This window comes from Triturus cristatus, chromosome 7 (genome assembly GCF_964204655.1).
Source record: "Triturus cristatus chromosome 7, aTriCri1.1, whole genome shotgun sequence".
Taxonomy (NCBI): domain Eukaryota; kingdom Metazoa; phylum Chordata; class Amphibia; order Caudata; family Salamandridae; genus Triturus; species Triturus cristatus.
The window spans coordinates 1350485589-1350497510 of NC_140590.1; the positions used below are offsets into that span (position 1 = coordinate 1350485589).

Sequence of the window (11922 nt, forward strand, 5' to 3'; positions counted from 1 at the left end):
GGTCATCGATGTTTGTGGGTTTCTAAATAAGATATGGGATGCATATTTTTTCTGTAAACAATATTTTTTTTACAATATTTTTGTGAATCAATCTTGTTTCACACAACATTATGTAAAGGATCCTATAAACACATGTATCTATATTCACTGAAAAAAGAAAAGGTTAAAGTGACATTATAATTAAGTAAAGTTCTAAGATTTTAGCTTACATAAAAAAAACCTTAGGCCTTGCAATAATACAAAAATGATTGCTTTAAAAAAAAAAAAAAAAAAACTTACATTCACTATTTATAATTTACTGAGCTAACTATAACATGCGCTCATGCACTACTTATGACATTACATCACTCATGACATGTTAAATGACATTATTGATGACATCGCTGATGGCATCCAAACAACATCAATAATAAACTTAGTTTTATTCTATTAATTTCTGAGCTTTTTTTTATTATAAAGAGATAATTGTTTTTATATAAAGTAAGGTCTCATTACCTTACAGTGCTAGAACGTCACCTTAACCTTTGTTTTTTTTCAGTGCATTTCTGTGGGGGTTTTTTTAATAACAATTAAGGCAAAGAATCACTAAGCATTCTACTGCATGGAGAATGAAGGCTGACAACAAGGCAGCTTCTTCTTGTAAGTAGAAGTGTATTTGGATTAAAATATAAGGTAACTGGCAGCCACTAACAGCTCCTGAACACCTCTGGCTCGCAGAGCACACCAACCACCACTGCACTCTCGCATCGATAGAATGCTCATGGGCGAAGCATACAGAAGTGCCACGAGCCGGACCGTCCACGAGCCCATGCCTTCAGAGATGATAATGTAAAGAAACAAGCCGAACATGAAGGAGCCACATGGTTCCCTTCCAAGCTGCACTGCCTAACGAATCCAATGAATCAAATGTATATTTCACTCCTTAGTTAATCCATATTTCACTTCCTTTTTATTCTTCTTTTTCACCCTTAATTTATTCAATCCATTTGACTTATTTTCTTCACCATTCAGGATTTTTTACAAAATACACAGGATCATCGGATGTTCCACACGCCACGATTTATTAAAAATACCCAATGCATTTCGGGACAACCCTTCATCAGGGGTATCTAGAAAAAATCATTTAAAACAACCGTCACTCCATTAACGCTCGTGATAATATTGTGGAAGCGGTTGGGAAGTTAGTGAAATAACAACATTAGAAATCGATAAGCGTGGGGGCACGAGCGTATTCCAAGAGTTTTAGTGTTTTTTGGCATGAAGATAAAATGAGGGTTTTGGAGTTGAATACAGGGTTACGAGTTGTAAAGGAACTCTGCACACATATGTTGACATATGCAGAGCGCAGGGAGCAATGGGGTGACCAGATCATAGTTTAAAGGAAGTGAAATATGGATTAACTAAGGAGTGAAATATACATTTGATTCGTTGGATTCGTTAGGCAGTGCAGCTTGGAAGGGAACCATGTGGCTCCTTCATGTTCGGCTTTATAATTGCAGCGCAGTTGGGCGGAGCGCTAACAAGCATGCACGCCTTCACAAGGCGAAATGAAAAAATAAAAACATGAAAAATGAAAAATAAAATTGGATTACACAGGAGTGCATCTCACCACCTTTGTCCTGTATCATGAATGTAAAGAAACAACACATGTGCAGCAGGGGGTGGATGCAAGGCCTAATGCCCCCCCCCCCCCCCCCCAGGGCAAACCACCAACCCATTGCTGGCTAACCCACCAAGGCCACACAACTCCCCATGGACATCCATCCCACACATTTATAAAAAATACATGCTTTTTTGCTGGTACTGCGGGACCACACAGGGGCCCTGCAGTAGTCCGACGGGACCTAATGGGAGGCCTTGTGGATCATGAGGGTGTTTTTTAACCACCGGGAGCCCGTCCTCCCAAGGGGATCAGGGTAAACCCTACCCTGCCATATTATATGTTCTTTTAAAACAAACTCAAAACATGAGAACCCCGACAACTTAAGGCTATGTCAAATGGTATTCTGGTACGATGTAACCCTAGAAACATTGGGGATACAAAATAATATTGCCCATTCAAGTAATTATATTTGGTATCCCCTAAAGGAATCCGAAGTGAAAGCTTGTGAAATAACATCAAAAGTGCCTAAAATTACTGTAATCCGCTGTCCAGCAAAAAGGTATTTGAACTTGGCAATGGTTAAAAGGTAACTCTTGAGAAATAGGGGATACCAGCTATTACAGGAATGCTGAGAGGTAATATTTGGTATCCCCGTAGCAAAAGACCGTGAAACCCACAAGGAAGTGTTACTTGTTATGTTGGGGGAACAAATGCTAGCAACAGAACGACTCGGTTGGGTGGAGACCGCGCAATAAAATACAATAAATAAAATAGATAAACATGCATACCACTCTAGTAACATTCTTAAGTATCGTCCATAGCGGTAGCTTTGGGTGGGGACCTTAGGTTTTCAAGCGAATTACACCAACTATGTTTAAGCACTCACCTGTACTGTGCCAGGTCCGGTTCGGTAAAGCGTCCACCCTGGGCATGGTACTGTAAGGCAGTGAAGACACACAGGAAGGCAGGGCACAGGCACTTGAGCATTAGAACACAGAAAAGTGCCCGGTGAGAGAGCTGAGGGGTGCAGGACAGGCACAGTACGGGGCAGGAGGAGGACAAGTCACATCACAGGACTCGGTTGTACTTAACACTAGTACATAGCAGAGGCTGTAGTCAGACACTTCTTAACTGCCTATAGTGCACAGACAGGTCATACATAACACGTCAGAAAGAGCAGAAGGGAACTAATTACCATTAGAAGAATAACTCTTAGCCACGGCTCTGTATCACGTGACACGCACGTGACGTTCCAGTTCCGCGAGTCACGCTAGGGTCACGTCCAATAGACGATTCATGAGTTGATTTCGCTTTAAATGAGTAAAAACAAACCAATTAATGCTTGGATACACGGGGAAAGCAGGTGCCGGTGGTGTATGATATCTGGTATCCCCTTTGAATTGTGTGTCCCCCTCCTCTTCGGCTGTCTTCGGAGAGTAAATTCCGCCCGAGTAGAGCAAGCAGGTCACTTTTCGGACTGCGCTAGCGGATACACGATTTCTACTGGACACCAAACTCAACTCAGGTTATATATCTCCTGAACCTTGTCTAACACAGCAGCGGGTCATTCATTGCTGCCAAACAACACGCAGGAAGGAAGAAGTGTGTGCTTAATGCAACGAATAAACCGTGAAATAAAGGACAATTAAATGACTGCATCGACATAGTGAAAGCACGGAAAATATCTGACAGAGGCAGAGGAAATGGAATCATGTAATGACATAATCTAGACGGGAATAGAATTAAAGAGAATGGGAACAATGGCAGGGGATAAAACGGAAGGCTTCAAGAGGAGCAAGCTTTGGGAAAAGCATTAGATTTCGAGTATTTGATTACTAATAAGAAGGTTTTTATTGAAAGTTGTAGCTTGCTGAGTAGTTGTACAATAAAAGTTACAGAAAGTCTGTTAAAGTTGTGAAGAAGATGCTGACTCCCATATGTCTTCAATCTTCTTTATTCAGGACATACATCATCCAAGGTCCCATCCACAGAACAGTAGTCTTCAACTGACACCAACACTGACATCCACAAGCAGATGTCATTACATTCTACACAGATGTCATTGCATTCTACTCCTACATAACATTCCATAACCAAGTCAATGGATACCTGTAAGCTATCAATAAAGATATGACAACATCAAGGATACCACACACCTCCCCCCGAATCAACAAAGAAAATACAAATACGAGGATGTACATTGTTTCAAAATAACACAAAGTCATTGATAAAAGCAGGAACCTTAACAGCACATGAACACCTACGCTTTAACGTTCTGATCAATTTAACACAAAATCATGAAGAGCAGCAGGAACTCTAACAGCACGTGAGCTCTTACGCAATAAAGCACTACCATCCCTTCGTATGAAGTTAGGCACCAGCCTGGAAAGTTTGTCATCACACTCAGGTAGATTATTAGGGATAAGTGATATCCTATTTAAGTTCCAAATGCGTCCATCATGAAGTTTAACCGCATTGTTAAAAAGTTTAACAACTTTAAAAGGAGAGGAGAACTTTGAGCCACCCAATTTATGAGGGAGTCTGTAGCGGTCTAGTTGTGGTCACGTCACGTTGACGTGACGTAGGCGGCCATGTTGGCGCCGGGGTGTGCGCGTGGCATTAGCGCGCTGAGCAGCCACAGGGAGAGAGTGCCGGCCGGCGCTCCTCGGTACATTCCTAATTTATATTAAATAAACATAGCGGTGTCCACACAACGTGCCTCGAGTGATCATTGAACGACATTACAGTGGCGACGAGGTCGGGACGGAGACCGGACCGACGCGGGAACATTGGAGAAGGCAACACTCCACGTGGCCCCACGAGGAAGACACGCAAGTAGGTCACAAGGCCAAAACGGAACACCAGACAGGCCTGCCTGGAGCGGTGGAGTCACGGGGAACGTCGGACGATCCGAGGTACGGAGCAACCGAGGAGCGTGGCAGTGCCACAGCACAGCACACGAGCTGCATATAAGCCACAGGGACGAAGCAAGCCGCTAACGGCCAAGAGCACACGCGCCACCTTCACACATTTCCACGCACTGGGAGCGCTGCGCTGGCTACCAAGGAGGAGGAAGTGGGGTCTAGTAATAAGAGCCCCCAGAGAATCAAGCATACAGGGAACAACGACAACACCCCAGGCAGCCCCCCGAGCAAAGCCACCGACGGAACGAGCGCCAAGGAAGTGAAGATGAGTACCCCGGCAGGGTACGCGATAGCACCCGTGCAATTCCTAACGAAACCCGGAGACCCACTGATGAAATGGGAGGACTGGAAGGAATATATAGACAACTTCATAGGGGTCCTGGAGGACGAAAATGAAGAGAAGTTCACTCCTCAGAGAAAGAAACGCATCTTGCTACTAAACCTGGGCCCAGAAGGACTGAGAATATACAAGAGTCTAGTACCAACGAAGAGAGAAGACACGGACGACGATGTGTATGCGCATGCGGTGGAAGACCTAGATGAGCGATACCGCCCCACCATCTGTGTTTCAGTGGATAGATATAACTTTCAGCAAAGGAAACAAAAGGTGGGGGAATCCATCGAAGAGTATGTAGCAGCGCTGAGAAAGCTAGCAGCCCCATGTAAGTACGCACTGTGGGAAGATGAATTCATAAAAGACCAGGTGATCATGCACACCACTAGTGCAAACGTGCAAGACAAGCTGTGGGCGAGCGGGGACACCACACTCAAGGAAGTAATGGTCATAGTGAAGAGGGCAGAACTCTCGAGGAGGTGCGCCGAAGCTACCAAAAAGGAGGCGGTCACTCCACCCATGGTGAACAGGATACAGGAGGAAGATCACCGCAAGGACCAGAAGAACAAACTACCCACGGCCAAAGGGCTTAGCAGATGGCAAGGGAAACAAGCGGACAGCGTGAACAAGAAAACGTGCTACAGGTGTGGAAGTTGGTCTCACGAAGCCCACGACAGACGCTGCCCGGCATTCCGAGCCAAATGCCTGCACTGCGGCATCATGGGGCACTACGAGAAGGTGTGTCGGAAGAAACAACAGAAAGGAGTGGTGAAATACGTTGACCACAACACAGAAGACCTGGAGGAAGCCCCAGAGGAAGAAGTGGTCACCGTCTTATGTATATACGATCAAGTATTGAACGTAGACGACAAGAGATCAACCAAACCAGTCCTAGAGATGTCCATGGGCGGCATCACCATTTCAGTAGTGGCAGACACCGGATCCCCATTTACCATTATACAGAGAGCAGTGTGGGAAGGACAGTTCCAAACCAAGTTAGGCCCTGATCTGGAGAAACTAGACATACGACCAGTTACCTACAATGGGGATCGCATTCCCATGCTAGGCTTCCGACGTCTACTGTTCGAGTTCAGAGGCCGATCAGCGTGGTGCAAACTGTATGTGGCCGAGAAAGGACCCTCCGTCCTAGGATGGTTAGACCAGGGCGACCTAGGCATAAAACTCGACCCAGGAGGGAAGGAACAAATCCTGCTCACAGAACAGGAGGAATGGCCGGACATGAACAGATGGAAGAAGAACTACCCAAAAGTGTTTGGGGGCACTGTAGGGAAAATGGAGAAATTTCAGCATAAAATAGTGCTTAAGGACGGAGCCACACCAGTGGCACACAAAGTGAGGAATGTGCCCATTGCAGTAAGGGAAGCCGTCCAGACAGAACTCCAAGACCTGGAGAAGAAGGGCATTATAGAACCCATTACCTGCGCCGAATGGCTGGCGCCCTTGGTGGTCGTGATGAAACCCAACGGGAAGGTCAGGCTCTGCGTGGACCTGAGAGAACTCAATAAAAACATAGTGGTGGAGAAGTTTCCCCTTCCCAAGATAGAGGAGATGTTGGCAAAAACCAGAGGAGTTCAGTGGTACTCCACCATTGACCTTACATCCGCTTACCACCAGGTAGCTCTACACCCAGACAGCAAAAGCCTGACATCGTTTATCACCCCGTTTGGGTGTTACAGATTCTGTCGCATGCCGTTCGGGCTAGCCTCAGCGGCAGCCGTCTTTCAGAAGATGATGCACCAATTGTTCAGAGACTGCAAAGATGTACAGTACTTCCAGGACGATATCTTAGTGATGGGGAGAGATAGAAGAGATCATGACCGAAAACTAGACAAAGTACTACAGACACTGGAAGCCAAAGGTCTCACGGCAGAGTGGTCGAAATGTCGGTTGGGACTGCAATTGGTAACCTATTTAGGCCATGAAATTGGGCGACAGGGGATCACACCCAAGACGGAGAACGTGAAAGCTATCGCTGAAGCACCGCCCCCCAAGAACAAGGAGGAGGTCAGATCGTTCCTGGGGATGGCGGAGTACTATAGTAAATTCGTGGTACACTTCGCATCCAAGACCCACAACATGAGAAGGCTGACCAGGGAGAGCACGGTGTTCCAGTGGACACCAGAAGCCCAAGCGGAATTTGAAGTCATCAAAAAGGGAATCCTGGAAGCCATACCGCTCAAGGGGTACGACCCACAAGGCGCTACCATACTCATCACTGACGCCAGCGACAAGGGGTTAGGCGCTGTACTCATGCAAGACCGAGGAAGAGGGGACACGGAAACAATCAGCTTCGCCTCCAGAGCACTGACGGAAACAGAAGGCAAGTACAGTGTCATCGAGAAGGAGATGTTAGCGGTAGTGTGGGCCATGACGAGGTTCCGGCAGTTCTTATGGGGTACCCGATTTCGGCTCAAGACTGACCACAAACCGTTAGTGAAGGTATTAACATCGGGCGGGCACGCCAGCGCCACGCCCCGGATATCGAAGATGTCCTTAAAACTGTTGGAATTCAGATATGATGTGGAGTACATCCCTGGAAACAAGAACCGAGTGGCGGACTACTTGAGTCGAGCGGCGGCCATGGAGCCGGGAGAAGAGGACCCAGCGGACAGAGGAGAGATGGTAGCTCTCGTAGAGGACCAAGAGAAGATAATCAGCATACAAGAGTGGACTGAAGCCTATGAAGAAGATTCTGACCTGGTGGAAGCAAAAGCGCACATCACACGAGGGTGGCCTGACAAGAAAAAGGTGAAACCCAACCTCAAACCATATTATGAAGTGAAGGAAGAACTGACCGTAGGAGACAAGGGCATATTCATCTACCGGGGAGACAGAGTAATTCCCCCCACGAAGCTCATCAACAAGCTGCTGGACTTATTACACGAAGGCCACCTTGGCATAGGAAAACTCAAGGCCAGATCGAAACAGAACTACTGGTGGCCAGGTATGGACGTAAGAGCAGAGAGGCATGTCAGAGAGTGTCCCCAATGTCAAGGGGCCGACAAAACATTGAGACCACTACGCCCAGCCCTTGGAAAATTCGACACTCCCTCAAACCCGTGGGAAGAGTTGTCAATAGACATTCTAGGGCCGGTGCTGGATGACCAGAGCATACAGAAATACGTGTGTGTCCTCATCGACCGTTATTCCAAATGGCCAGAAATAAAGGTGAGCGAATCCATGGACACGGAGAACATCCTGGAGTTCCTATCGGAAACATTCACCCGAGAAGGAATTCCCAAGTCCATCTTAAGCGACAATGGACCACAGTTCACGTCGGAAAGATGGAAACAATTCATGGGTAGAAATGGCATCTCCGTAAAGCACACGGCCATATACCATCCGGCAGGCAACGGTCTGGTGGAACGATTTAACAGAGTGGTGATGGGGGCCATACAAGCGGCCATCACCTGTAATAAAGACTGGAAGAAAGCGTTGGAGAACATGGTATGGGCCTACAGAATAACGCCCACAAGCACGGGGTACAGCCCGTTCCAAATATTGAGAGGTCGTGAACCCTTCACGCACGACAACAGAATCTGGAAGGAGAAGGTGGTGACCAGCGAATGGTCCCCGGCGGTAGTAAGAGCAAATCTGGAGAGCACAAGCCATCTACACCAACAACTATAACAAGAGGAGGAATGTGAAGGACACTCATTTAGAGAGAGGAGAATGGGTGAGAGTAAAGCTGGCGACCCTACAAAGGAAGGGAAACAGCAAGTACAGCAAGCCGATGCAGGTTAAGGAAGTCTATGATCGAGCGGCCCTGCTCAGTGACGGGAACGTGTGGTCGCAGGACCGCATGGCCCGGTGCAACAAGATATTGAGATGGGAACAGTGGGATCCGGAAGGTGAAGACATGGGAGACCTGGATGAAGAGAACAAGATGGGCGGAAGTGAACAAATGGGAGAAGCAGGTGCAGGAGAGGAGCAAGAAGGCGTGTTAAGGGGTGAGACTCCAGTGGTAGAGAGGGACAGGCCGAGTGGCAATATGAACAGCGGAGGAGCGATGAGTGGAGGAACAGAAATCGAGGAAACGCAGAGCCAAGGGGCTCGAGGGAACATTGGTAAGGTGACCAGGAGTGGAAGGCAAGTTGTAAGGCCTTCCAGGTTCCGAGACTTTGAACTAACCTGCGAACTGTAAGTGACTTATTTTGGGTTTGGTAAAAGGGGGAGATATGTAGCGGTCTAGTTGTGGTCACGTCACGTTGACGTGACGTAGGCGGCCATGTTGGCGCCGGGGTGTGCGCGTGGCATTAGCGCGCTGAGCAGCCACAGGGAGAGAGTGCCGGCCGGCGCTCCTCGGTACATTCCTAATTGATATTAAATAAACATAGCGGTGTCCACACAACGTGCCTCGAGTGATCATTGAACGACATTACAGAGTCGCACTCTAACACGATCACCAACATTTACACAGGTGCGAGCCACCGCATGTCTAACATCAAACTTACTTTTCCTTTGCAAGGACTTGGCACTTTGTCTTGCTAGCATCTGAGCATTACTTAAATTTTCCGTCTCAGCCCCTTTCTCCCTCATCCAGGACTGGAACAATACACTATTGGGAGTACGACCTCTAAAAAGTTCAAAGGGAATAGCACCAGTAGTGGAGTGAGGTGTGATCCTGTAAACCTTGACTCTCTCATGAATCCCAGCTACCCAGTCTTTCCCTTGCGCCTTGGCTAACTGGATGGACTCCTTCAACACTCGGTTGAATCTCTCCACCATCCCATTACATTCAGGATGATAGAGAGAGCAACGTTTATGTTTAATGCCCTTTTTTGCTAAAAACTCTTCCATATCATTCGAGACAAACTGAACCCCATTGTCAGTTAACAAAGATTCAGGAAACCCTTCTCTACCAAATACCTCCTCCAAGAACTTAGTTACATTACTAGTCTGTATACTCTGTGTAACCTTTATTTCTGGCCATCTAGAGAACATGTCCATCAGAACTAGAACAAAAAACTGGCCACTCTTATTGTACACAGGCCCTAGAATATCCAATGCTACATCTTGCCAGCATCGTATAGGTGCTTCACGAATAACCATGGGTTGTACCCTGGTTTTGCATACCTTGTCAGATATGTTACAATCAGTGCAATCTCTTATCAGACGTTCCACACTTAAATCTACACCAGGCCACCAGAAATGTAGACGCACTCTTTCTTTTGTCTTTGAAATGCCTTGATGACCTTGATGGGCAAGATGAATGATTTTTCCCCTAATCACAGACGGAGGAATTAATCTTGTCCCTCTCCACAACAGACCTTTACTCACAGACAGTTCATTCCTCACGTTCCAATAGCTACGAGCATTTTCACTCAAATTTCTCAATAAAGGCCAACCATTCGCCATTAAACCACAAATTTCCATCAAATCCACATCCTCAGACATGGCATCCCTCCAATCTCTTTCAGTGACAACACCCTCAACAACTTCACACACCTTAAATTCGTCAACCTCCCAAGAGTCCTCAACATCCTCAACACTATCTTCATTTTGCGTTGGAATTAACCGGGACAGACAGTCCGCTACTTTATTGTCAACCCCTGGTATATATTTGACCACAAAATCAAAGTCTTGCAGCGCAATTACCCACTTGCAAATCCGTGAAGAGATTGCATCAAGACTTTTCTTGCAAAACACATCCTTTAAAGGCTTGTGATCCGAATGAACAGTAAAAGCATTACCCCAAAGAAATTTTTTTAGCTTCTTGATGGCCCAAAAAATGCACAGTGCCTCCTTCTCAATTACAGAATAAAGAAGCTCAGGACCTACCAGAGCTCTTGAGAGAAAAAGGATGGTAACCTCTTTCCCATTCTTGATTTGCTTGAGAACCGCACCCAAACCACGTGAGCTTGCATCCGTAACAAGTATAGAGGTTGAAGTGATGTCAAAACTCTGGAGAGAGGGAGCAGAATTAAGGGCCACCTTAACGTCATCAAATTCCAACTGACACTTGGAGGACCAGATAAATTTGACCCCTTTTTTTAAAAGAAATCTCAAATTAGGTGTACGGGAAGCAAACTGCGGTACAAATTTATTATAATACTCCGCCATACCTAGAAAAGTAACCAGCTCATCCCTGGACTCTGGAACCGGCAGTTCACTTATAGTTTTAACCAGGCTCACCTTGGGTTTGACCCCAGTGGACGTTAGACAGTGACCTAAATAATCAATTTCCTTAAGATTAAACTTGCATTTATTTTCTCTTAAGGTCAAACCCCTCTCTGCAAATCGTTGCAAAACAGCTTTCAATCGTTGGTCATGTTCCTCTTGAGACGAACCATACACTAGTACATCGTCCTGGTATATTTTTACCCCATGAATCCCATCAAGTACATCCTCCATGACCCTCTGAAACACAGACGCTGCAGAAATCAAACCAAATGGCAGCCGAGTAAATTTGTAAGTTCCAAAAGGGGTTATGAAAGAAGTAAGACCCATGGATTTCTCATCAATTTTGACCTGGTGATATGCAGCCCTTAAATCCAAAGACGAGAAAACACATGCATCCCCAAGCTGTGTTAACATGGTTGTAATGTTAGGTAACGGATATTTATCAGGTACAACCTCACGATTGAGAGCGCGCAAGTCCACACATAAACGAACCTCTCCGGAAGCCTTGCGAGCCAAAACTACCGGAGCCAACCATTCACATGCCTCAGTCTCCACAATAATACCTTCTTTTCTTAACTTCTCTAATTCTAGACGCATTGGTTCTAGCATGGCCAAAGGTACATTACGTACTTTACACGTAACAGGATTTGCCTCTGCTTTTAGAGTTATACTGTGAGTGAATCCAGTGAGACAACCTAGTTTATCACTGAACACATTTTTAAATTGAAGCTGCCATACATTACTTGGTTTATCTTTAAGAGAGACAGAGTTCAAAGTACCAGGACCATGAGAAGTAACTCTAGCAGAAGTACCCAAATCTCTTAGAACTATACACGGGTCACAACCAGGAGCTAATGACACTCCTAAATCTGCTTGATGAAACCAACTTATTATGCTGTCGCCTCTGCAGGAGATAT

At 46.1% G+C, this 11922-nt stretch overlaps 1 protein-coding gene across 1 annotated transcript in view; it reads right to left on the reverse strand.

Moving 5' to 3' along the window:
* Window positions 1-2792, reverse strand: part of EDEM2 (ER degradation enhancing alpha-mannosidase like protein 2) — a 395734-nt gene extending 392942 nt beyond the window's left edge. Inside the window, exon 1 of the mRNA XM_085619015.1 lies at window positions 2490-2792. Coding sequence (XP_085475141.1) covers window positions 2490-2590 — 101 coding nt within the window. The 5' untranslated portion in view covers window positions 2591-2792. The remainder of the gene's footprint in view (window positions 1-2489) is intronic.
* Between the last annotated feature and the right edge of the window lie 9130 nt (window positions 2793-11922).